Here is a 27,719-nt window from a genome sequence, read left to right as displayed (position 1 = left end):
ATGAGGGAGATGGAGGCACTAATGGCAAGTACCATCCTATATCCCTTCAGTTCCCATTCCCATCACAGCTTGGATGCATTCACAGCCACACCAGATCCAGATGCCATTCATTAAATAATTAACGTCCGGCTGAGATGACTTTGATTTAATTGATCCGGGCAAGCCTGGTGGAGAAAAATTGATGGGCCACAATGTTTGGATTCGCTTCCAAACTGCAAAGGGAATCAGTGTGTCTGGAGGATTTATTGAACACATTACAGCAGGAAGCAGAAACAAGCATCTCACCCCAGCATGACTAATACCATTACAAAAAACCCCGTAGTTTGTGTTTTGGTAGTTACAGTTTGGACACAGTGATGGACAGAGTAAACACTGTTGATTAACATCAATGTTCACCCGACATGATGTGGATAAAACACAAAGCCTCATTTGCACCATTAATTTTACTGCCATCTAAACCCTGTTGGTAATTAAAACATGTTTTGTTCAAATTGTCCGCTTTTCCCGGGGCACAGCTGAGTCTGATATGCATAGGTGCCCAAAAGGGATGCTCATCTGACATCAGCGTGTGACTGTGGGTGTTTTGAGGGGAAGTGGAGGGGTGGTGTTAAATCAAGAACACTTAATCCATTTTCATACCTTTGTTTAAATGCACGTACAAAGACCTAATCAGAATAAAGACAGAGACTAACAAAGAAAAGCAGAGGCGACACACTGCACAATAAATGGCTCCACATGAGGATGGGCGAAGGTAGGTGGTGATACCTGGGCCATGACACCTCAGCTGCACAGCTTGTATGAGACAGGTGTTGCCAGCCTCAGGGGTTGGACCGTCTTCCACCTTACTGTACTTGATATTCCACCGCCCAATGCATGCAGAATAACAGACCCTGTGCACACAAACATGTGCAAACATACATACACACAAAGAACAGAGAGGTGGATGGGGGTGGAGACACAGACAAGGCAAGTGAAAGAAGGCACAGTACAAAAAAAAAAAAAAAAAAAAAACTGCTGCTGCTTGTGTAAATTGGCTGATGCTGCCTCCTCTTTGCCAGATTAACTCCACAGGGCAAGGAAGAAAAAGGAGGGAGGGAAAGAGTGCGAGTGGGGGGCTGGGTTCAGTCCTTTCATCAAAGGGCCTTTCTTTCCCCCTTCTCCTTCTTTCTCTGTGTGAGGGAGTGCCAACTCCAGAGTGGGCAATCCATTCTGTGATTGCATGTCAAGAAGTAAAAGCCACATTGTCTACGCTGGAAATCACACCTGAGAGAAATAACAAGCTTTGCCCAAAGTTGTGCAAAACATTATGTATCACACACTTTCACATTCACAGTATTACTTCAATTTAATGCAACAAGAACAGGCTGCAGAATTTGTATGGAAGTCAACCTAGTGGATGCGCTTAAAAGATAAAGCCCAGCCCAGGAATAACCATGACTTGAATGTATCATCTTCCTGTCTTATTCTAATTCCGTCTCCTGTGTCCTGTGTTTGGGTGTGCTGGTTCCAGTCCCTACAGCCAGGATGTTTTAATCTCTTGTGCCTGGCCTGAGGCCATGAGGCCGACACTCAACCCTGAGAGACAGGTCTGCTGACACTCCTCTGCTCTCTATTGTGAGGCTGTCACATCCCTCTCTCAAATCCCCAGCCCACTTCTGTCTCCTCCTCTCCCCTGAGTGGGTGTAATTACATTAAGGAGTCAATCCGTGCTCAACCTTCCTCTACCCACATCTCCATCCTGCTGAATATCTTAGCATTAGCTGTGCCATAATCCTAACCTAGGGCAATAATAATGACCTGTGTTCAAGGAGCCACCAGCATTTAGCCCCAAAACAAGACTTTGTTCACCTCTTCTAAGCAATAGCTCACTCCAGAAAAAATTGATACTTTATTACAAATAATTTTTTTTTCAGTTTCGGATCCAGGCATACATCCACTGAAATGTGTGCTACGCAGTTATGGTGGAACGTGGACCAGATCCACATCTCAAGAAGTCATAAGTTATGGCAGTACATTTAAATGGATGTCAGTGGAACATTTTTGAATATTTATTTTAGTGTGAAAGACAAGTCAAAGGCAAGGGAGGTGCAGCCATGACTCTTTATAGACAAATTATTAAATCCGGAGGGGTTGAAGTTCGCCATCCTAATCTGATTTGGGAATATTTACTCAGCCTGATAATTGCTTTAGTACCCAACCTGTAGTTGTAATTACATCACTTGGTTAATATCAGCATTCGGCTACTGTTAATCTAATTCTGTATGAAGTGGGTGAGCATTGCTCTGAAGTTGTCTTAATTGTGTTACAGGCTATCGTTTTCAGCAAATTCGCCCGGATTTCCATGGCTCTAAATGGATGATTTGCTGTTGTGCAAAGTCCCCGAGGAAATCAGCGTCTGATCAGACATGAAACTAAAGTGACAAAAGAATTACTGCATCAAAATAAAACATTTACCATCATGGATTTACAGTTGCTTCACAATAGCGCATATAACAAATAATGAGCTTTTCATCCTTGGGTCATTACAGTGGTACAGCTAAAAGAAATTTTAAAGAATGTTCTTGTATTATAATATATTACAATATGTAACAAGGTTTTGAATTCCAGTTTGAAGTTATTTGACAGTATAATGAATTTTGCATTACAGCATCATTATTCATTTTACATCCATTAAAATGGAACATTTGACAATAAGTGGAATTCTGCTCAGCCTTTTCTACATTTTATTATGTACCTCTTATGTTTGGGGGATAATTGTAGTTCTGTCCTATATCTGTCACTCTTTGAGTCTTAAGTTGCGTTTCAATTTGATTTTCAGAATTGTTACTTCTAAAGCTGAGGAGAGATGGCTCTTACAGCTTCAGCTTGTATGAATTACCTCAAAAGATCAAAGTACTGCAGTCACATGTTCAATGCTCATACACAACCTTTATCTAGAACTGTTCAATTGATTAGGAAGGAGAGATTAGTTCACTATGTCTGAATCATCTATAGTACCTTGCATTGCTATTACAGAGTAAGAGAAAAAGAACACACAAGCATTCCTCTCCTTGTATATGCACTTCAAAAAATGAATTCATTCTGTCTTTGCAGGGTGAAAACAATGAATTTTGCATGGCCTTCCTCCAAAGACAAAAGTGCCAGGTTTGTGAGGAAGGCTGGCATTGTGGTGCTCCCCTGAATCCACTCTAGACCCCCCGCAAGGAACTTCGTCTGAAGTTACTCTGCACAGAGAGGAGATGGCTGCCTGCCTCATCAAGGCCCTGCTACTCCATATTCATGCGAGGATTTGAGGGGGGAGACTCAATCATCAAAGAAGGCAAAAAGTCAAACTCAAAAATGCCCCTTTTTGGATATGGTGGTCTGTTTGTTTTCAGGGCTGCATTGTCAGGGAAAAAATAAAAAACAGGAATGCCACTGTGTTCTCTTGTGGTGCAGCGAAATAAGTCCCTCTATAGTTACATGTCCAGAAAAACTAGCACAGAGATGAGCTGTGCTACATACTCTGGTGTGTGATTTTGGCCATAGTGACACAATGCTTATATACAACTATATATTCATTTTGTGAATAAGGTGTGCAAATGGTGTGTACAACTTTGACAAAAAGAGACAAAACAACATTCACACCTACGGGCAATTAAGAGTCACTAATGAACCTAACCTACATGTCTTTAGACTGTGGGAGGAAGCCCGGGCACCCTAACCCACACAGGCATGGGGAGAACATGCAAACTCTTAAAAGGGAAAAATACATCCATGAATGGGTGGATACTTAGTATGTGTGTGTAGATGTACTTCAATTTGGGGTGCACTGTCATTTTAACGTAAAGGGTGTGTCTGGACCAAAGTTTTTCACATAGACTTTACTTAGTCCAAAACCATAAATTACAAATTTAAAGGCCTTTAGAATCTGAACACAACTCTACAATTAGCACAATGCTAGAAAGTTACACTAAATCCTACGAGATACTCTGTCCACAGAGGTTTGATGAGATTCCACTGAAGTGGGAAATAAAGCTGAGGTACTAGCAATGTTTGGATGGTCATCCTATGTTTTGAAGAAGAGACAAGAACGCAGCTTCACCAGTGCAGTGATCTTCTTTTAAGTGTTTTTTGATGCAGTACTATTGTTGGTCTGAATGCAGCCTAAAGATACACATGGTATGTGCATGTGAATCATAAAAAGGTTCCCATTCAAGAACACTACAGATGGTTTAGACGCTCTTTTAACACGGAGCAATTGGCACCAAACATTTGTCTGCCTGTGGACGGCTGTGTCAGAACGAGAGAGGATGAGGCTGGCTGCCAACAGATTGTCAAAATGCCCTCATTGCAGAGTCCAGCTGCTGACCGTGCCATTTAAATGCATTTTGCCTTTACCCTACTATTCTTTCCACAAAGAGAGGGAACTAGGTTGATGTCTTTTCATTTAAAAAAAAAAAAAAAAAAAAAAAAAAAAACACACACCACAAACAGAAACCAGTGTAAAGCCAGTATACACAATTGTTCAGATTACTGTCAAACTAATCCTTTTGAAAATAAAACTTAGAAACTATCCTTATAGCCTGGAACAACCTGTATCACTTCTTACATTTTATTAGATCAAGTTATACATTAGCCCTGCAAACACTAACCATCAAGATCAAACATCTTTGGGCAAACCCTGCAAACCATGTAGTACAGAAATTTAATAAGTGCTCAGTGAGAGCAATATGTGCACTCATTTTTCAAAGTGAAAATATGTCGGAGCTTTTTCTTCCCCATGCTGAGTCTTCTAAGGGTTCAAGTCTATTGCAGCTGTGCATGAGTGCCTGTCAACATTTCAGCCAAGATAAACTGTGTCTCTGTTTAACTGCATCCAGGCTTGTCACATGAGATGTCTGAGGGTGTTAACACAACTGCAGGGTTATATAGGATCCCATCAAAGTGCAGAACAAGCAACTAACCAACAATCCAGTGTGTTTCTCTTTCCAAGAATTGTTTGTCTTCTTGACTTCTGCCGGTTGTTATTGTGTTACCTTCTTTATCAGAGCATTTGGACGTTTTATGGTGATGTGATTTATACAGGCTTGTGGCATGTTAATGATGCCAGGGAGCCTTGCCTGTTATCCATATTCATGAACAACTGTGTTTGGGGAGCTGTGGAGATGGAAGGAGGAGGAGGGACTGCCGCACGTCCGCCAAGTCTCCTGAGCACAAAGTCGGGATGGTGGAACTGCTGAGGCCTCAAGTTCACGTGCCTGTAGGCATGGGCCCACCTGTTCATCCAGACTAGTCACATTCCCAGACAGAAGATCAATAATTACGAATGAACACAGAAACTACAAGCTGAGATCTGGATATTCAATGTGCAACTGCCAACCGTAATCTCACATAGTGACTACTTGCACAGGGTAACAGCTTTCAGACTGCAACAGTTGATAATATTGGTGGCTGGTTAATCTCGCTTTTTGTATGAAAAAAGAAAAAAAAAATCCCAGTTATTTTTAGTAATCACAAATGGGGGAAAAAAAAAACCAAACACTGTGTTTTCACCATTTTAAATTATTATTTAGATGGACTCTGGCAGATAGTAAGCAGCTAATTTGCATTTTCACCCACACTTATTACCAGAAGAATCTCAGAGCTTTCCTTGTCACAAGAGGATCTTGTTTACTGTGCACCACAGAGAAGCGTCTTCTTGCAGGAGGAAAAGTGGAGAATGTTGTGTAAAATGTTTAAAATTCAGTTCCTTTTTTATGATTTTTAGTTCATTGTTTCATAACAAACAAATCTTATACAAACATTTAACAGAAATGAAACATTACAATGGGGAAAACCTCAAGAAAGACAAAAAAAGGAATTTTAAGTAAATAAACAAAAGGTAACACACAAAATTGCAATTCTGTTGCCTTTAAAGCATTTATTTTTTCTGTACCTAATGAGATATTAAATATATGGAATTACAAAGACAGACCATGACACATACATGTATGCTGCTGTAGGGAAATGGGTTAGTAATACCTTGCAACCATTCTCTTTATCCAGTCACAGTACATCCCTCCAAAATGCAAAGACAGACAGAAAGATGCAACACTGCAGTTTGTAGTTAGAGTAACTGCTTTTGGAGAGGAACAAACAATAAAACGCTTTCTCTCTGCCAAGTGGGAGGACACCACCTGACTGCATCCCAAGGCAACACAAGGCAACAGATTGGCCAAAAAAGCATTAGTATATAATTCCATATTCAATAACAGCATTATTTGCAAATACCTCAAATTCAGGGGTCCCCCAGCTCAAAGATTTGTTTAATTTACAGAAATGAATGACTTGGCTAGAATCATTGACTTTATTCATTACTATATACAGTCAGTGGTTATAATTCAGACCAGCTGATGAAAAGAAATGTGCACTAAAATGTTCATAACTCCAGTGTGACTGTAAAAGACTTATTACACATTTGCCTATTCAAGTACTTAACTCTGAAGTCTGGCCCGGATTTAAAACCTCCATTCATTGTCGTCTATATCGATAGAGAAGGCAGCAAGATTTCACGTCCTATTAGCAATCATGACCTAATCAATGAGCTGTGCCTTAAAACAGCTGACAGCTAATTACGAGGGCGGCTCTCTGTGTGCCATGCCATTCAGGTAACCAGTGGTAATTAAAGAGGAGGAAGAAATATCTGTTGAGGGTTGTTCAGACCGCAGTGGAGGCAGTGAAGAGTGGAATGCATGGATACTTCAGGGTGAGGCCTAATTTCCTCCTGAACAAATCAATAAAACCATTTCATCTTGGTTGCTATGGAACAACATATACTAAAACACAATGAACATTACCTTGGGGAAATTGGCACCAGAAATAATCTCACTGCTGCTATTTTGAACAATGCCTTGTTGCTTAATTTGGAAAACAAAGAGGCTGAGCGTTGTCAAGGACATTATGTTTTGTTCTACCCTCCGAGGGGTTTCTATCCAGTTTCATTACTGTAACGACAAGGACCAAAGTTAAATTACTTTCTTGTACCACAGTACAAAAAACTTGGACTTCTAACTATAGGAAAGCTAACCAAACATAATGATACCGATCATAAAAAAGGAGCCTGATTGTACCATCTTCCCATAAGCTGTTCCCCAAAGAAATATAATGATAAAAATAATATAATTAGCCATATTCTCCTGTAGAATAAAGTCATCAATTCATATTTTGATATCCAAAGATCATGCACATAATAGGTTATTCGTCACTACAGAACAAGATTTCAGTGTACTACTTCAGAGGAATAACTTGCTGAGCCATTGAGACAGACTTCTACAAGTTAAATTCTAGCCTGCCTCTAGTATGCTCATAATCTCTGTCACTCTCATCTAAACGTCCATATTGGGTTTCAGCAGCCCTGCTCATTACCACAGTGGTGAGAGGTCCCACAGTGGATGGATGTGCATGTCTCTGACAGGTCAAAGAGGTCATACTTTAAAGTGAAAGAGATGAAAGCTTGAGTTGCACGTTCAGGCAGCAGAGTGACGACATTATTGACATGGAGCGACCGCTCGCAGCCATACGTTCTGAGCTTTGGATGAGGATCTTTGTGTTGAAGTGTCAGCACACGAAGGGGGCCAGTCAAGAACGCCATATATCATCATGGCTGTGGTCAACTTCAAAGTTTGTCACTCAAACTGTGTGTACTTCATCTGTTTCTGCTTTGTCTAATGAAGTAGCAAACTTGCAAACAACATCCATTGGTCAGCAACCTGACTGTAAAATCTGAACCAAACGATTTAAGTACTAACCACATGTATACAAGAATATATTTTTTTGAATACATTTTAAATGCAGGAGCTTTAAATCAAATGTTTATTCATTTTAAATAAAGCATTTGGAAAGCACAGCAATATACTTTAGGTAGCTCATTCTAAGGCTTTGGAATAAAAAAAAAAAAAATTTTAATAAATAAATTCAACTGTATTGTTTATTTGAATAGTAGACAAATAGTTTCTATTTTTACACGATTGCCAGCTTTAATGAAGCCCAAACCAGACAAGACAGAATGAGCCAGTCCTTCAGTAATTCAGAGAACACATTTATTCTCCACCTTCTTTTGGCTATGAATGAATAGCATCAAAAGAGGGGGGGACTGCACCAGCCTGCCAACCAACTCAAATAGACAAACAGTAGGACGTGCGCACCCTGCCAGACAATCCGCCATCACGGCAACTGTTGCCACAGCACATAGCTGCCAGCCCACGTTTGATTAGTGAGTGTCTTGGACGTGATTGGCTACAGTATGAATGGTGAGGCAAAGAAGGGTCTTAAATGTTGTGTAATTAACCTCTTCACTTGTGCATATTCCACTTCAGACATCACAACTACTGACAGCCTCCTGTCAGCAACCTGCACAAATCAAGCTCTAATCTGGGAGACACAGAGGGAATACAAAGGCAGAGTTTGGGCTGTCACCACTGTGGTACGTCTCAGAGTGTCTGATGAGACAATACACCGTATCTTGGTGTTGACAATGAAGGGACCCCTCACTGTTGCAATGGGAATGTGTGAGGAAGAAAAAAAATCCCTTACAATTATAATCATCATCATCAACATGTGTAAATGAAAAAAGCACACATTATCAAAAGGTGTGAGTGAGGGGCAGACGAAAGCATGATGGATAGAACAAGGCTTTGTCTGATTGGTGGATTAATGCAGAGGTTGGACTGTGATTGATATTATTATTATTTTTTTTACTCATGGTAAACATGCAAACTGAATGAAATACAAAATGGTAGCACAATGAGGTGCAACTACAGTAAATGCCAAACACAAGGATAGATCAAAATGTATAATAAACTATTTATTTAGATGGATATACCAGCAATACCAGTAAATCCTCAGTACACTGCAATTTCCTCCTTTTGAAAGATAAGATTGTACCAATAGAGCCCTCAATAAAATTGCAGAATGTTCCATTTACATATGCAAGTACGTGCGAAACAAACTTTGTAGTACATTCTGTATGCTTTTTAAGGGTGTAGATGCTGGATCAAGTCTCTTCAAATGTTGCAATTTCCATCTAATTAAACTATTTCACATTATCATACAGCTTCAGTTACACTTACAGCCGCACTACTACTTATCTGTCAATTTGTTATACACACATTCTGCTGTTTGAGGCCTGCAGACTACAATACTATTTGGTGTTTCCAATTCCAAAGTAAGCAAACAAATCAAAACAGTGTATTTTCTTAAGATACTGCTTTAGAAAGATTTCTCACACTTGAAGGTTGGTTTGTGCGCAGAAAGAACATGAGTTTTCACAGAGGCAGACCGCTTGAGCTAATGTATAAAGGTTTCAGGGAAAGCAATCAAAGCTCTGAAAAATCAAACACCCTCTTAAGCAAGAGACACAAAATGATTCTTCTGTGTATTGAGAGAAACACAATTCTGCTCTCCAACAAGGACAGGAAATTCAATTCATCTTATCAGTAGCCATAACAGAGATACCTGAAACCACATTAGCCTTAGCATTTTATGAGTTACAGTTCATCCAGGTAAAGATGGAGTGCAATGCTCTTACAATTTAAACTGATTTACCGACCAAAAAGGGACATGATGGAAGATAAATAACTTGCCAATCATTGTGAACTGAACATGAAATCATCCTGGCAGAGAAAAAGATGCTTAACAATCACCTTGTTAAATGTGTCCTGCAATCCACTGATGCAAGTAGCTCTCACACAGCCTTTCAAAATGTAATCCCTGGGGGGTAATCTTTCTTAAACTATATTCGGTCTGTCGATTACACAAAAGAATATGATTTTACTAATAAAGTTTCACTGGAGAACCATTTGTCTGAAGAGGGGATATTACTTGCGGGTTGATAAAAGAATTAAATTATAAATCATCTCCTTGCAGATAAGATTTAATTTAAATATGAATGATTGCAATGAGTAATATATGCTACATACTTAACACATGTCAATGCAGCTATTTCCATTAAGCCTTCATGACACTAACAACCATCCCATGCTGTCTGACCAACCTCCACAAGATTATATGTCTTGGTGTGTAGTTTGTTAGTTTGACCTCTGATCCCCACACAGAGCATAAAAGGTACCAGATTAAATAGAGTAAAGACCCTTCAACACAAGGCTTTTGCCTGTGTCCTTGGGCTATGTGTCGGCTCAGTGGAGTGGGGAGCCACCCTGTAGCCCGGGTTCTGCTGTCCACCAGATGGTTGCTGCTGGGAGCCAGCTAAGAGCCTGTCTGGTGGCCACTGAAACTTAAACGTGGAGGGGGCTGTCGGTTATGAAGAAACGTCTTCAGACAGACTAATTAAAAAGGTCTTTTTCATCACGCGTGCCCATCTGTTAAGAGTGCACAACCTGATGGAATGGCTGGCTATCCAGCTTCACTGTGCAATTAACAGCAATATCTGAGTGAGCACTTTTTCTGGAATTAAATTATTTAGCTTCTACTAGGGGAATAATGAATTCTTTTATAGCCAGTGATCTCCTGAGTGCAATTTGCAGATCTTTAAAAGAGCTGAAACCTTTAAAAAAGCCAAAGACCTGCACAAAACACTAAATCATTAACCTGACTATGGTATGCTGCAACCTACCTAACAATTGATGTAATCAAGGACTTTATACCATCTTTTTTTCTACTCAATTGTGTAGAACCTTTTTTTTTTTTTTTTTTAAATCATGAATATTCATTGCGCATTAACTCCTCACATCAGTATTCTAAAAGCATTTTAAAACAGTATCTAAACAAAGCTTTTATGTAAATCAGTGGTTATCTACAAGCAATCTGGACCAAGGGACTAGAAGACCACAGATAAAACAAGGTCAGTGCATGTGGTGGAGAAAGTAGCTCTCATCATTCTTTGACAAGGTCAGTGCATCATGTACTGACGAGACACGATAATCCAGTGACTGTTGCATGAATAACTAGCATTCTTAATCGTATACTGTATTTAATTCTGTTCAAGTACTGTGTAGTGATGGAGAAAATGACATAAGCATAAAAGATGTAACACTTCATCTTTGCAAAAATATGAAACATCCACCGCTGCTGTGACTTTTTCCTCTGCCAACATTTTCAGACTGCATAATTAAGTGGCCGACACTGCCAGCTCATTGTCAGACAACATCAGAGACTGTGTGGGTGTGCGCGTATCTTCATCTCCTGGATACTCATTACCTTGCCAGCTCGCAGGTCAACACACAACAGGCAGTTTGAACTCATGACCCACATCCTGCTCCTCATTACTGTCCAAACCATATAAGCTGAATGAGGACTCAGGAAGATCAGTAATGGTAATACAAGGCAGATTATTCACAATATAATTTGTACCAGTATGCTAAATTATTAGCCCTATATCATCCACATCGTTACAACTCATGATGGTAATGCTTGCTAGTTCCCAAGATTCTCTCGCTTTGCATAACTACACACAGTAAACAAGGTTAAATCTTCAGCGATGTATCATTTCAGGTTGTCTCTAAAAGGGTAATTAATTCTCTCACATTATGGATTGCTTTGGTTTGATTTACTGCCTGTAGCATTATCTCAAGCTCAGTGGCATGTTGTTGGACTTGTATGGCCACCCATCCTGAAAGAATTTACAGTACGTATGGGTGGAAAGCCTTCAGGACTATAGCTCTTAAAAGGTTTCTGTCTAGGTGCAAAACTCCCTACATATGCAATCTGTTTTGGGGATAGAGTTGTCAATAGTTACGACCCCCCTGAAGCACAACCAGACACTGTGTGTGAGGCTTACATCTTGCCTAGCCTCTGATAATTTAAGGACTTTTCTCCACGCCAGCTTGTTTTAATTACTTAGAATAAGTGGCAGCATTTGGTCAGGTTTATAGGTCTTCTTCAAAGAGCAAGCTTGGTTTAGACAGGCCAATCTGTGGGACTGTAGAGCTGTAAATCCAAAACTGAGCAACTGCTACCACTAACAATGCCCCAGGCAGATGCAGGCCGTCTAACAGGGGCTGAGTGAGAAGGTTCATACAGCCTACTTTCCTTTTCTTTGAACATAGTCGACATCCATTCTAATTGGAGGACACAAGGTCATTTAAAGTGACAAACTACCAAAGAAATTAAGAAACAAATACAATCTTGGACCAGTATTTAAAGAGGCTTTTTAAATGTCTAATATAACAACATGGGGGAAAAGAGAATTTAAAAGGGAACAAACTTTGTATAGTACTGACACTGAAATATGAAGAGACAATAATGGAAACAAAAAAAAAAAAAAAAAAAAAAAAAAAACATGGAGAAAAGGCAAGATATCAAATGGACTCTGAATTGGACTGGACTGGGATTAGTTTTGGATAGAACCTCTCTCCCTGAGGGGTGAGGAGGGTTCCAGAAAAAGGTCAGTGCAGGGTTGGAGTGAAGGAGGGGAGGGGCAGACTCCTGACTTTTCAGTGAACTCATTGCTATTCACATACAACACCCAACTCCCTGCTAATGAAGAGAGCCCTGAGGCAAAGTGGGCTGGGATACATGGGGCTGACTGCTCAGCAGCCATCAGACGTCTGCAGCAGCCCTGGCCAGCTGTTTCCACTCCACACACCGACTTCCTAAGAGCAACGAGGTACGGTCTGAGCCGTCAAGAGACAGGCTCTTGAGTGATTTGTCAAAAGGTTTTAACTGTCTGCCAAATCAGTACAGGCTGAAGATTAAATACTAGTTACAAAAGAATGCAACATATGCGGTATCCAATTTAATTGGACCAATGTATCTAATTACCTGCAGTATAGTAGACCTATTTATTGCATATATTGGCATGTATAGCAGTACATATGTGTGTGACTCTTTTGTACAGTGGAGCTTGTCTAAACTGTCCTTCACAAGGTGTCAGAGTGCCAAGAACCACTGAGCCAGAAAACAAACATCACCCAAAGAATTTCATTTGAAACACAGTGACCAGCTGGTCTTGCCAGTCAGCCAAATTAACCTCTTATGCTTTTGATCAAAACAGAATTAACTGGGAGGAGGCACAATGTTATTACACAGCAGGTTTCAGTTTCTAGCTGAACACATCCAAACACATACGGTGAAATACTCAACAGGGCTCCATGAATCACACTGACCAGAGGAACCTAATGATACAGAGAGCAATTAATTACTCAGGGCTAGCACCGTCTCCATTTTTCATTTCCTGTGATATATGTTAAACTCAACATTTCAAAATGTTTCAGATTTCAGAGGTTAGCAGGAACAAGTGCATATTCACTAAGAAGGCTCATGCCCCACATCTGACCTTCAAGCATCATGTTTTGGCAAAAACACTGAACCTAGCTTTAAAACTGCAAAGGTAACAGTGACCGAGATGTTTCAAGCAACCAAATTAGCTTGTATTCTCAAAATGATGGGGTTTTTTTTTTTTTTATCTCATCTTCAAGGAAAAAAAGTATAGTGTAGCTGTTTTTCAAGGTAATATAACTTAAAAATAAATAAATACAATTACCATCCGACAGCAGTGTTAAGCAGCACTGGTAGTGGCATAAGTTAATAATAATAGCAACAAAATTGTCTTCAACTAACAACTTAAATGTGAATGGCTTCTGTAGCCTCTACAATCACACAGGTGCTTTCAGTTACTCTGGCTGATTAGGCCTCTGTTCATTGTAAAACCGGACAACCAAGCTAAATTCAAGCTAAATTGCGAGGGGGAGGGGTGGAGCTGTACCTAAACTCAGTGTTACAGTTAAAATAAAAATAAAAAAACCGGTGTATGCTAACTATCTCTCAGTTAATCCAAATTACAAAAGCACGCACTTTCTCACCTACCTCCTGGCGCCGTGCAGACAGTCCTGCTTTAAGGTATCCATCCCTGAAGTTTCTCCCGCAATTCCCGGTAAGGTTGTGGTGCTGGCAGGGGTGAAAAACGTTTGCAGACTTCAGCTGCGACATTTCTCTCTCCTGAAACAATGTGATGAGACGTGAAACGCATTTCTGAGTTATTTCCTGTGAAACTGTCCATAGCATTTAGCAGGTGCTCCAGGAGGGTCAGTTCAGTACAGGGACACGCCCACTCAGTCCTGAGGAGAGGTCCAATCAGGCGAAGTAAGTGAAAACACCTGTGGCGGAGAGCACCCTAGAGCCGGAAACATTGCTGCATATATTTATCTACATTACACCTACATGGTATGTTTTCTTTTTTTTTTTTATAAAACTTGTGTGAATCTTATGAGGTTAAACATTAAAAAAAAAAAGATGTTTAAAGGTTAAAAAAGAAAAACGTAAAGCTTTTATTTCCGTGTGTCTGATGCTGTGCATTAGTCACTATTTCATGTCTTACCCTCATCTTCTCAAGTTCTACCTATAGACTGCACATGAAACATTGTGTATATTGGGCATATGATTGTGAGGGAAGTGAGGGAAGTGAACGATGAATTGACAAAAATTAGGAGTTTGTATTTCTCACGAAAATCGAAGACTTTCAGAAACAGCCACAACTGTAATAGTATGAATGTTTCACGTCTGTGCAGTCATGTGATCCAGCTGTTGCAAACTATACAGTCAGCCCTTTCTTCTCAATGATGTAGAAACACACAGGATTGTGAATATAAGAATTAGGTAAAAACGCAACTTTGAATCATCAGTAAGAACCATTTTATTCACAGGTACTGTAAAAGTAAAACACAAGCTGCCATATCATACATTTATACAGGGTTTGAAAGTCCTATACAAAAACAAAGATATTCGAAAATATGGGTTTTGATATGAAATATGACCTTACATATAATAATTTCTTGGAAAAAGGTCTTGGTTTGGTAATAGTTATTTAATTTATGAGCCTAACCCCACATTAGTGAAAACTGAAGTTATTGTAAAAAATTAGAATGGTAAAAATGGAGTAGAAATCATTCTTAAAAATGATTAAAAAATCTCATGCAGCATCTTCAGAGAGGGCCTGAGAGAGTACATCTTTGTAAAAGAAAGAAAACAAAGTCATATTTGTCATAGATATAGAAATCAAACACACCAAAATACAACAAAGCCAGTTTGTTCTTCGTATCTTTGTTCTCTCTGTATCAGCCATTTGATTCATAACTAGCACATTCTGCCAGCTACAAAGAGCTGATATCATGATTGATTTTGCTAAACAATGTCACAATCATTTGCTCTTATTCACTGCATCATTTCACAGGAAACTAACAATTCTGGAGTCTTTATTTGAGACACTGGATCAACTTTGTTGATTTGCCTATTCAAAAAAAAAGAGTAGGGGACATAAAAGGCCAAACTGTGTTGCTGCCCTTAAGTCAGTGTTGAGGTTCTTGCAGTAGTTGCAGTAAATGTCTTGGAATGCATAGAGCCAAGGCTTGGCAGCGCTTAAAAAAAGTACTGGATAAGAGGCCAGTAGACTTGTGCTATCTCATCTGAGCCCCATTGTCTTACAGTGTTTAGATAGCTCCCAGTCCAAGCCCATTTAGAGAGAAATTAGGCTCACTGATGAGCACTGCTATCAGTGTAACCATTCATCATGCTATCCTTACAGGCTAGTGTGAGGAGGGTTAAGTCTCTCAGGGTTGCATGACCACATACTGAGGCACCAGAGAGAATGGCTGAATCAAGAATAATCGCTCACTATGCATCACAGTGGCCCTTTGATTGATATGTTTTGGTTTAATCTCTCATTTTCAGTGAGATAAACAAGGGCAAGCACAGCTTGAATAAGCCTTCAGTCCCCCAACATAACTGCTGCTCTACCTTAGTGCATCCACTGAGACCCATTTTGATCAAGGCAACTGGAGGGAGAAAACGTTCACTCAGCCCTGCAAGCTTTCACAGGCCAGCTGGCAGGCGATGAGTGATAACAGCAAATGCAGTCCTTGATGAGATAACACAGTCCAGTTTGAAAATCTAGAAAACTACAGAACCAGAGAGTTAACATAAGGCGCAAGAGGCTGAAAGAACATGGATAAAATGCTGACTGAGGTTTGAAACAAGAGAAAAGGCAAAGTCTGGGAGCGCAATAACATTAGCTTATTGCTTTTTCTTTTTTCGTCTTTATTTTTTCCCGTAAAAGGATATTTGTACACACCACATAATCATATAAATACACTATACAATGCAATATAAAATATTTTTCATAAAAGCAATATGTTCAGGGTTTGCTTGGGTATGCTTAAGATACCTGCAAAATATGAAAAATAATGACTCAAAACAAAACAATAAAAAAGGCACTTCCAGGTGTTGTTGACTTTTGAGTAAGTGATGGCCACTGCCTTGCCATTCAGGCAACAACATTTGTGCTCACGTTTCATTTCTCTGTCATTAAAACCATGTCCTGGACAACGAGGCACTGTAGTTAGGTGGTTAACATTTCCTCTGTTTTCATGCAAAGATCCACTCTCATCTCATCTCTGTCTCTGGTTGTTCTTCATTCCAGTGATAACTATAAACTGGCTGCTACATTTCTTCTTCCTTCTTCTTCTTACTTCCTCATTGCTCCACCTCAACTTTCTTTTGTCCTCAGACTTCAACTTCACGCAGTCCCTCCTGAGTGCCAGATGTGGACATGCTAATGTCAAAGCAGGTAACCATCATGACACGGGACTTGCATAGGTTGACACAGAACTCCAGCTCCTCTGTGGCCTGTGCCAAGGCCTCTAGGTATTCTGGAGACTCTTTATCCAAACTCTGGTCCACCTCAACTGTTGTAAAGGGAAATGAATGTTTGATTAGATGGTTTAGCACCAACAATTACAATTACAGCTTTACATTTGCAACATTTCAGCAGTTACTTACACTCTCCTATCCACTTGCTGGGGTCCATCATCAACCGGGCCTTGGTGTCTTCCAGCTCCTCCAACAATACCTCATGCTTTGCTCTCAGTTCCCTCACTTGCTGTTGCCTTCTCTCCAGCAGTTTCAGCTTACTGTTGAAATACAGCAGGCCCTGAGAGACAAGGAGAGATTATTAATGACAGTGACCGCTTCATGGCTTCAACAGCTCAGCTGACTGAAGTAGCTGAAAGTCAACTGAAAATAAAAAGTCAAAAAAGCTCTTGGATATGATTTATATGTCACGTTTTATTAGCCTGATTCCAAAGAGAATTAAATGGAAAATTAAATTGAAAAATTAAATGAAAAAAATAATATAGCTGCTGTAAACAATCAAATAAAGATTTTAAATATAATTGAAAAAATTTAAGAAGTTGTGTTGAAGTGTAAATGTGTGAATCTTCCAAGTTTGTGATGTAAAAAATTATGTTTCCTCCATTGTGAGCTGAATTGTGATTGTGATCATGCGACTATTGTTATACAGTCTCTGGTACTTGAAAAATGAAAAATTAGCTCACCTTGTCAACATCCTGGAATGGTTGCTGAGGAGAAGATTGGAGAAAACAGAAAAAACAAGTTAGCATGTTGAACAAGACATATTATTATATGAACAGCATATAGTCTCATTGGCTGAACAGTATGTAAATATACACACACTGTAGACATAAGCTATTGATGCACATTCACAAGACTCCAATTGTAATTTTGAAATAGTGAGGTGAAGTCATGGAAAAGCAATTCATTACATGTAATTCAGCCAGTGATAGTCAGGAGAGGAAAATTAAAGATCGTTTTTTCTTAATTGAAAGTAAATCAAAGTACCATCTAGCTGATTTAATATCTTCTCTTCACAAATCTCTGTCTGTCTGCACTGAACTTGTGGGAGCAGTTAATGATCCACAGGAGAGGAGCCAGCTATAAAAAGCGATCAGGCAGCCAGTGATGAGTGCTAGTGGTGAGCTGATTTGGGATGGTGTTGGGCGCTGCTGCATACATCACACATTCTCTGACTCGTCTTTTCATGCCATCTTCTTTTTCATTCCTTCTCCCTCCTTCATCACCACCAATATCGTCAGCAGTAAGATGAGTCATCACTCAAATTCAAACCAATTAGCCCTCATCAGTAATTGCCTCCTGAACTCTTGACATTCCTGAGGAGAGCTGCCAAAATACCAAGCTCTGGGAATCTGGGCACAGACATTTTAACTCCGGGATTTGCCACTGAGCTGACTGAAGGTCAGACGTCTGAGACATATTATTCCTGTCTTGTTCTTTAAAAAGAAACTGGGAAGAAGTGAGCTAAGACATTCCCACAACATAAGTCAATGTGGCACATCTTGAGCATGTATGGCATCACTGCCGCACATGCAAAATATTATTAGCAAGTGGGATTGACAAGACCTTGACCCAGACACTGCATTATCTAAAACAAGTTGAGCAAGATGAACCACCATGTAGAACAAGTCAGGAGTGACCCTCTGCTCACCTCTGTGGTTTCCTCCTGACGCCGCCTCTGGAGCCGTTCCACATCATCGATCTCATACACCTTTATCTCAAAGGGCTCCTTCAGCGGTCCAGACATAGGAGGCAAGTCCACCCACTGGCCGGCCGTGCCCACCTTTTTCCCAAGGGTAGAGCTGTCTGGCAGGGGTGCTGGGATCAGACGTCTCCTCTGGAAGCCTACAAAGCCATGCATATGGTCAGACAGGTTACACTGATGACATACAATAGTAGTATTACAAAGCTCTATGAGTAAATATGTATGAGTCTCACTCTGAGATATATAGTAATGCAAGACTTTACACAGGCCAGCCAAATTGTGGTGATCGCATATTTATGAGGGTTACATGATACTATTGTGTATATACATAGCCCATGGTTTAATGCACATGAATTCAAATAGTTAAATATTTAAGGCTACAAACCCTGAACCAGGTCACTACCGCTCACGCTCAGTTCATCTTAGTCAATCATCACACAGCTTGAAGTCACCTTGTTTCAAACATTCGTTATCATTTTTCCATATGTGTGTGAATAATGCATGCTGCTGATTCAGGAGGACAGTAAATCCAATGAAACACCAATTTGTGAATGTAATAAGAATGGATTCATCAGGAACCCCTAGCTGGATAATTTCCTAGGAGAGAACATTCATTTCTGAATGTAATTTCAATGCGTGTAGTTTCATGAGGAAGCACTGTCTGATAGACCTGTATGATATATTCATAATATTTGTGAATATTACCTATACCTGCATTGCTATGTGTAAAACCCCAAAACCCAAATTACTTTCTCACCATTTGCTCTCTTCTTGGGATACTTGGAGCTTCGTGTTCTTCCTGTAGATGACATGCCGCTCTCGCTCATGGAGTCGTGGGCAGAGGAGGCGCTGCCTGTGGCTTCACTGTCACGGATCATGCTTTCATATCCGCTGCTGCCACCACTGTGGTAGAACAGAGCTGTGCGGCCCATAGCTGGAGGCAGCTCCCCACTCAACACACTGCTGTTGTCACTACCATGGCCGCTGCTGTAGCGTTGAGGCCGCCTGGGTGCTGTGATTTTGCTGTATGGAGAGGGCAGCATGGCTATGGGAGATTTGTCATCACTCACGTTCACCCCGCTGTCATTCCCGCTGTCTGAATCTCCTGAACCTCTCATGTGTTTGCCTGACATGTTGCCTGTTGCCAGTTCGCTCACACGGCTGTTGGCAGCCCTCATGGCCTGCTTTGTGCCCATGATAGTTCCTCGCCCAGGCTTACTGCTAACAGCAGCGGTGGTCCGAGGAGCTGATGTCCGCCCTGATGGAGGGAGGTTGGCGTTGGTATTTCTGGTCACTGGAGTGGCCAAAGATTTGGTAGAGGAGCTGAGGCCCTTTGAGTTGTTGGCTGACAGTGACCGTGCCTTGCTACCATTGACTGCTCCTAATGTTCTGGGATTCACAGACGCTTTTACCTGACCAGGTTTGCCAGTATTTCCTCCACTTGTTGATGACGGGCAGGTAGCTATAGGAGAGCTAGATGAATTAGGAACACCAAATCTCGGAATGGACTTGCTGGATTTGCTGCTGCTGCTCCCTAAACTTGCACCACTATTCTCCCTACTGAGTGCAGTTCTGGATCCCGATAATGACAGGCTTTCACACCTTTCCAGTGACATTTGACTGCCGTAATGCTGCCCAGCCTCTCCCCTTGGCCCTCTGGCCTTCAGACTAGAGGTAACTTTGGCTGTGTTGAGGCTGGAGGTTTTGAAACTGGTAGAGTCTGCTCTGTGACGTACCTCAAGCTCATCCTCTGATACAGCTGCCCTTGCTCCCGAAGCCCTTCCTGTCTCCCCATATGGTGACTTTAAGGCACTTTGGGGCAGCAGGGTCTTAGTCTTATGATCAAGACTGGACTTTCTCACTGGAGGGGGAGGAGGCGAGATGCAACCAGGCTTAGGCAGATTACTTGCTTTCTGTGAGTTAGCCTTGTTGTTTTTCCCCAGAGAGGAGAATTTAAGGCTGGTGGTAGATGCAATAATATCTTGGGTTCCCTTGTAGTCTGTGGAGGAGTGGATGACGGGCACTGTTCCCAGAGTGGTGGCACCTCGTCTTAGCTGAGGCATTTTGCTGGGTGGATTCTTAATGGCTGACTTCTCACAGCCATCGACCACCCTCTGGGATGAGGTAGACCCCTGCACCTTGGGTGGGCGAGGTACACTGTTGCTGTTGTTGGATGTTTTCCCGGAAGGTATGCCACTGGGAGGATTTCTGAGAAATCTGCTGGTGCTGCTGGAGTCAGATAACTGAGGTTCTGAGTGGTTGTCAATGCGCTGCCAAGGATTCTCCTGCTTAGCCTCCTGCCTTGGTGGCTCTCTGCTGCTGCTGCTGCTACTGCTACTACTGTGAGAGATGGATGAGGTAGGTTTAATCTTCCTGGGAAGACTGGAGTGTACTATGGAGGGGCCCTGTGGAAGTTGGGAGGAACTAAGTGAGTGAGCTTTAGTAATTTTAGATGTGAATCTGAGGGAGCCTTTGGACGATTCCGGAGATGGGGGGCACTTTGTCAAGGATAGTTTGCTTGAGGCAGCACTATCACTGTCTTGTTCAGAAAAACTAAATCCACTGTCATTTAAGGAGTTCTTGGCATCTCTAGGAGAGGATACACATTGGAACATATCCAGGGAATCAAAGTAAAAGGTGGCTTCTGGTCCCATGTGTTTAGCCTGAGGAAGAAAGACGTCTGTAGAATGAGCCCCTTCACTCTCCAAGGTGCAGACACTAACCTCACTCAGCCAAGAACTGATAGATGAACCCCTGCTATCTATACACTCCATTGCTCCCTCCTGGAGGGGTGTGACCACTGCAATGTTCACCTCCGATCCTCCCACAGCTGACGTGTAAGCGTCAAATTCATCATTAATGCTGCTGATGATGCTGACAGGTCGGGAGCCAGAGGCCAGGGCCTGAAGGGAGCAGTCACTGTTGAAGCTGATAATGCTGGATGGCCGACCCTTATCTACAATGCTGCCAATAGACAGCTCCTCCACCACAGTGAACACCAGCTCATCCTCCCCATTCAGCTCCACGGGCTGCTGCAAGGTGACAGTGGCTCTAAGGATGTCCCGATCCAGACACCTCTCCTTCAAGGTAGAGCGCACCTGACACACCTCCACTGGAGCTCTCAGCAAAGGGGAGGTGCAAGGATCCTTCCTTTTCACAGCCTGGTGGCTCATTCCCACTGGTGGCATTCTGGTGCTGGATCTTTCTTCATTATCTGTATTTTCTCTCTGTTGTGAGGGAGGTGGGGCTGGCTTTGGCAAGGCTTTCTTGTTGAAGTAGACCTTCTCCCTCACCACGGGCTCAGAGTTTGGCGCTGCAGTCGTTGCTAGCTTGTTTGTACTAACCCAACTTTCAGAACCCAAGGCCTTCTCACCATCAGCACTGGTTCTGCATACATTTTGGACACTCTCTGGTGTCCTTTCTGCAGGTGTGCATTGCCTCTTGGCATTGTCCAGTTTAGTTTTAGTGTTGGGACTGCAGGACTGTTGTGTAGTGACAGATTTAGGAGACTGCTTGGGTGATATGCCCTCTTGGTTATAAGAAATATTTGCTACAGTCTTTGGTGAAACAGAGCCTTGGCTCTCCTTAGATTTGTCAGTCTTAGGGCTAGCCTGGCTTCGCTTGCCCTCTCCAACAAAGGCAGTGGGTTCTTCACTGCCATCTATACACTCTAGCCTCTCCTGCAGCTCAGCAAATGTGTTGCATTTGAAGAACTGGTCTCTGTCCAGAGGGCCTTCTTTTGCAGACCTCCTCTTATTCAGGGAGGGGATAATTGGAACAAAAGCAGGTGGGCCTTCATTGTCACTAAGCTCCCTGTCTGAGATTGCAGTTCCCCCAGGGCCCACGTAAATGACAGTATCACAGGACTGTTCGCTACTGGAGGAATAGTCTGGGTCACTGAGCAGAGAGGGCAGTTCTGGGTCCAGGGCTACTGTCCGAGGGTGGAAGGGCCTAAGGTGTGGCGGCCGGCGAATTCTCCCCTCCTCACAAGAACTCTCCCCTCCAGATGAACTGGATGCATACTGCAAAGCAGAATTAAAGAATACATTAGTCTTTTCTGGTTTTAAACATGATCTCATTAAGTGATAAGTAATATGATTCTGTCTTCTTAAAATATTAATGTAACAATTCTCTCATTTTACAAAACAATTTTAACGCTTATAATTTATAGTAGATTCATTTATTAGCAATTTCATAGTGAAATAAATCATAAGACCATGAAATCACCAGTCGATATTTATCTAAAGGTTAAAAGTGCACATCAATAATCACACAGAAAATTAATGTCAATAATATGAATTGCTGTATGTGGACTGCATTGTAATCATGCCTGGGTCCAATACCAAATAAATACATGCTGTCATTCCACCTAATTATCTGGAGCATATATTTCCCTAATCCGAGGGTATGCATTACACACTTCCTTAGGCAGTAGTATTGATTACAAGATAATGTGTTGGGGAGCTGAGAAAAACTAGCTCTGAGTTACTGCACTAATAATCTTTCATTTGCAGAAGCATTCACACATTCATTTGTTTAACAGCTTCAAAATTACAGGAGGAAGAAAAAATTTGAGGACTGAAGTCATGGCTTGAAGTTTTACATGCACATTAGGAATGTAATTACTCTAACAGCAACACTTTAAAATAATGTTACAAAAAAAACAATTACGCTGCATTTTTCATTTAAAAACAATAAACAACATTAAACAGAGCACACTTATTACAGGAATCCTTATTTCAAAGTATTCTAATTCAAATGTACCATTTGCTCTCACTGGATTTTCATACATTACTTGTTAATCAGTTTATTAGTGCATATGTTCAACCAGATTTATCAGTGCTGATCAGTTGATCAGCATACCTTAGACTTCTTCTTCCTCATGCGGTGGATGCGGGATGCCAGCTGGATAGTGGTGAGTGAGTCAGCGTAGTTGGCGGGGGAATCAGAGATGTGGGCGATCATGGTGGTTCTGCAGTTGATGTTGCCAAGGGACTCCCTCAACAACATTGTGAGTTTGCTGTCCCTGCAGGATGCATTTACATTGCTGTTAGCATATGGCACAGTAATATTTCACAATGACAATGACGGTAGCTGACATGATCCCAAGAGGAGCCATTTCGAATCCTTTGAGTTGAAAAATACTCCCAAATGGTAAGTCATTCATCTTTTCATACCTGAATAACCACAATATAATCTTATGCAACACCAGTGAAAGCTTTTATATGAAGTTAACTAAACAAACTAAATAAATAGTCATACAGCAAACCTGCAGGACTGACAACGCATGCAGTGACTTGCCGGAAACAATTACTTACTGCTAAAACACAGTAAAAGAGCCTGTAAAACCAATGGTGGTTTTCTTACCTGTAAGGTACATGTTTCGCTCCATTTGCTAAAGCCATGATGACATTCCCCAGTGCGTTTAGAGAGAGACACAAGCCTCCCCCTCCGTCTCTGCTTTTACTCAGGACCTTTTCACAGCTTCCCAGATCGATGAGGTGCAGCCTGCTCCGTCCGCCTGACACTGTGCCAACGACAGAAGACGAACCAGGTGAGCACAGAGCAGACACTCCCTCTCCCAAATTTGTTCTTTGCACACATTGCCATGATGACAGGAGCGGCACAGCTCTGCCAAGACTAGACCGGTGACTGTCAGAGCTGTCTGATTTATTTATGAGTAAGATTCCCACACTGAAATGATTCAAACTGAAGCCAGACTGGTAAACTCCCACCAGATGCGTAACTCATAGTAACAAGGAGGCTCCACCGGTTATACACACAAAAATGAAAGAATCCACTGACAATCAGAAAAACACATGCAGTCCTCTTGTAATGATTTAAAATGCAGCCGGAGCGAACTGGCTGTCACTGTGAAAATCACAGGGCTACATATTGTTATGTGGGTGACTGATGTAATTGCTACAGCAGCAGCAAAACATTCAACTCTTGTCAGTAAGGCTTCAAATATTCATTCGCTCTTGACCAAAGCATAAAACTTGCATACAAACTAGTTTCAGTCTTGCAGAGGCCAGAAACAATTAATCAATAAACATTGCAAATAACGGACTAAATGTTGCATTCATACTTACTGTGCCATCTAGATCACAACAAAACCATCTTGTGGTTATTCAGTGGGAAAGACAGGTCACCTTTACATAGATATAATTAGAGGAGGAAACATACTAATCATACACTGATCTGGTTGCACACAGATGCGTCACTCTATCACTCCATACTATAACTGCGTGGTGGCAACTTGTGGATTTGACTGTGACAGAATTGGAGGTGTAGTAATGGAACAGTACTAACTTCCTCCCTTGCCACTCTTCTCCATGCGGTACTGGTAAATGTGAAGTGTGAACAGCATGTGGGAGTTGCGTCGCTCTTCCTCATCTGCATTGGGTCTGCTGGTGCTGCGTGCGGCGATGGCTGCGTCCAGGAAGAAGGCGGCTTTCTCAGCTGTCGGGGCACGAAGCTCACTCTGATTCTGGAGCTGCAGCAGGGGAAAGGAAGAGACAGACAATGGGGTTAGGGTGAGCAGAGGAGACCACATAGGTCTTTCAGAACGGAGGTAGATGTGAAAAGGATACCAGGGAAGAGAGGAAAGAGAAAGAGAGGGGAGCCAGTTAATTGGACCCCAGCACACATTTCTTGCACATTAGATTGGGTCTCGGGGGCAATTAAAACAGCAGATATGCACACACAGGGAGGAGGATTAGGAGAGGTAATGGTAGAGCAGGAGGCAGGGGCACTTCCCTTGCCGTGGATGTGATGATGGTGGTGGTGAGATATAGACAGAGAGGTGGGGAAATGAGGAGGTAGAAGAGAGAGAAAAGGCGGGGGGCATCATGAAGGGAGCCCATGCATGGCTTCTGAGAGGAAGAGCATGAAGGAGCCTCACAGAACTGCACAGGCTTTGAAGTCAGAGTCCATACAGATCCCCCCCAAAAAACAACATCTGACAGCAACACCTGTGAGAGCCTTCAAACCTGCAGTCCTCCACCATCCCCCAATAACACTTCTATTGTGCTGTAGAGGGCTGGCGCTAACACACGGGTAATAGATGCTGATGGATGCTGACAGGAGAGTCAATACAAAGGTAAGAAGAAAGCCATCAATACTACAGATGGGTTTGGTGAAAATATAAAGCAAGGATTTCAGAGGCAGATAGGATAGAGCGAGACTGACTAGGAAGTCCTGGGAGATAAGAACACACATACACACACATGCACTCACAAGAAACAGTCAAACATCTTTGGTAGAGGAAGAGGTAGATCATATACAGAAAAAGATCAATACCTAGACAGACTAATACCTAATAACCCGCAGGGAGAATAAAAGGATCAGTGAACAAAGAAAAAAGTGGAGGAGGTGGAATCCTTCTAACCTGAGTGCCACAGATAGGATCCTCTCTCAGGTGGATACCCGGGGACTGGCCTTCCTGCAGGCTGCCTGTTGACACCTCAGACAGCAAGTCTTTCAGCTCCTCATCTTTCCCAAAGATTTCCACCGCAGACACTCGGACAGAGAAGCGCGTGCCCGTCTTCTCCTTGCGCTCATTGATGAGCTTGAAGAGCCAGGAAATGGCACAGGGCACAATGCCTAGGCTCTGAGTGGAGCTGTCTTTGCCAATCATGGTGTATGTCTTGCCTGAGGATATGTGAAAGAAAGAGGGGGATGGAAATGGAAATATTGCCTTGTGTCTGGAAGCTAGCTAACACTGGCTCACTGTATGTTCAAACTGAAATTATTTCTTTAATCAAGCTGTCTGGAATGGCGAAGAAGTTGACAAAGGACTAGACACTGACACTGGATATTTTCTGAGGGTTATTGTGTTAAACAAGTGCTGATGAAAAAAAATTAATAATGGCTGATATGGGGTTCCAGAGGTAATATCTAGTACATGCCAAATAAAAATCAAACGCTAATCCAAGGACCCATTCCAGAAGCAGTCATTCTGAGGAGAATTATAGCTGGTGGAAGCAGCAGCGTGAGGACAGGAAGCCCTTCAGCCTAAGAGCACTGGCCAGGCCAATTACTAAGATTTTAATTACAGACTGAGCCCTGAAGCCTGGATGCAGCACTTTACCCCTCACCCTCCCACCCTAGACTCACTACCCATTCCTTTCCTCCAATCTCCCATTCCTTGACTCACCCCAGTGCACCGCTAAGCCAATTGTGGACATCAAGTGTAGCTAACAAAGAGCAGTGAGAGTTTTCTTCGGCTAACAAAGACTCATGTCTAATCTCTTGCCAGTGGAGGAGCTTACCAAGCTTGACTTGGCCAAAGCAGAAGATGCAGCCGTCTGCACCGTTCACCACAGACTGGATGACCTCGGCTACTGTCCCTGAGCACACCTCAGCCTGTGAAAAACACACGGAGACAGCGCTCTCACAGTCAATTTACAGTTCAGCCACATCCAAGAAATACTGTAAAACAGGCATAAATGAAACCAATAAATTCAAAATGATAACACATAAACCAAACAGCTATTTGGCATTGGTAACACCAAATCAGATAAATGGTTTCAGTGTTTTTCATCACTTGGGATTGTGTGTGTTTGTGTGTATGTGTGTGCTGCAACATGTGGCTCATTTTTTGCAATCTGTTTCAACATAGGTCCTCTGGGGCAAGACTTCTGAAGCAGAGGCCCTTTCCCATACATCAAATAGCAAACAAGGCCTCTAACAGCAGAACAGCTTGCTGTTACTGTTAGCCACCAGCAGTGCTGTCCCAGCGGTGCAATCTAGCAGCTTGGCCTCAGCTCTGCAGCAGCAACATCCCAGCTTCAGCTAACAGAAGATTACTTAGGGACAATAGTTGCTCAAGTAGGTGGTATGGGAGAAGATCTGAGGCGCTCACCAATATGGAAACACCATCCCACACAGTGATGACAGTCTCCTCTGCTCTCAGATATTTAGAGCTTTCTGCACCATGGGGAAATACATAAAATATTTGACGTCAGGTTTTTTTTATATAATTTTGCACTGGCTGACATCGAGCTGAGCACTCTGTTAAATAAAGGTGTTGTTTGTTTAAAGCTTTGGAGAGAGCAAGACTAGTGTTCTCTTAAGTTACCATGGAGTAAACATGTATCTGACCTTTGTCTTTGATCTTAGTGGGTATGCCTGCTGTGTGCTGCAGAGGGCTGGGGTTAGATATAGCTGTTCTATGAAAGGAGAGGTTACATATAACTGGAGTGGATTCAAATCATTCCCCAGAGGGCTTAGAAGGCCCAGCTGTTAGGCCCACACTGGTATGAATGCCCTCTGACCCAAGACAGGCATTTTTCTCTAAGCCCCTGGCCACACCCTGCCAGCATGAAGACGTCCCTTTGCCCTTGAGAGGCTGAAACCCCACAAAACCCAAATACATACACATACATATACT

General features: G+C 42.0%; 1 protein-coding gene and 2 long non-coding RNA genes across 7 annotated transcripts in view; 1 reads left to right on the top strand and 2 right to left on the bottom strand.

The window, feature by feature from the left end:
* LOC139632746 (uncharacterized) overlaps positions 1–14,013 on the bottom strand; it is a 76,589-nt gene extending 62,576 nt beyond the window's left edge. For 2 of the 3 annotated variants that reach the window (XR_011693613.1, XR_011693612.1), the window contains exon 1: positions 13,783–14,013. This is a non-coding gene — a long non-coding RNA (uncharacterized lncRNA). The remainder of the gene's footprint in view (positions 1–13,782) is intronic. The other variant, XR_011693611.1, reaches the window with a different exon arrangement.
* Positions 14,002–27,715, top strand: LOC139632745 (uncharacterized). The gene is made up of 5 exons (XR_011693610.1): positions 14,002–14,139; positions 16,478–16,537; positions 21,207–21,412; positions 23,797–23,879; positions 26,949–27,715. It is a non-coding gene; the product is annotated as an uncharacterized lncRNA (long non-coding RNA).
* Positions 14,591–27,719, bottom strand: part of kif26ab (kinesin family member 26Ab) — a 68,486-nt gene continuing 55,357 nt past the window's right edge. For all 3 annotated transcript variants that reach the window (XM_071497914.1, XM_071497915.1, XM_071497916.1), the window contains 10 exons: positions 26,599–26,692; positions 25,716–25,978; positions 24,638–24,821; positions 23,693–23,852; positions 23,189–23,351; positions 19,083–22,347; positions 18,272–18,465; positions 17,304–17,327; positions 16,750–16,900; positions 14,591–16,655 (listed from right to left, as the gene is read on the bottom strand). In XM_071497914.1, the coding sequence (XP_071354015.1) occupies positions 16,474–16,655; positions 16,750–16,900; positions 17,304–17,327; positions 18,272–18,465; positions 19,083–22,347; positions 23,189–23,351; positions 23,693–23,852; positions 24,638–24,821; positions 25,716–25,978; positions 26,599–26,692 (4,680 nt within the window). In that variant the 3' untranslated portion in view covers positions 14,591–16,473. The remainder of the gene's footprint in view (positions 16,656–16,749; positions 16,901–17,303; positions 17,328–18,271; positions 18,466–19,082; positions 22,348–23,188; positions 23,352–23,692; positions 23,853–24,637; positions 24,822–25,715; positions 25,979–26,598; positions 26,693–27,719) is intronic.

This window comes from Trachinotus anak, unplaced genomic scaffold (genome assembly GCF_046630095.1).
Source record: "Trachinotus anak isolate AG129_WGS33_773 ecotype Australia unplaced genomic scaffold, CSIRO_AGI_Tana_v1 ptg000015l, whole genome shotgun sequence".
NCBI classification, from domain to species: domain Eukaryota; kingdom Metazoa; phylum Chordata; class Actinopteri; order Carangiformes; family Carangidae; genus Trachinotus; species Trachinotus anak.
The sequence above is the reverse complement of the archived record's forward strand: the minus strand, read 5'-3'. Positions and strand labels throughout refer to the sequence as shown.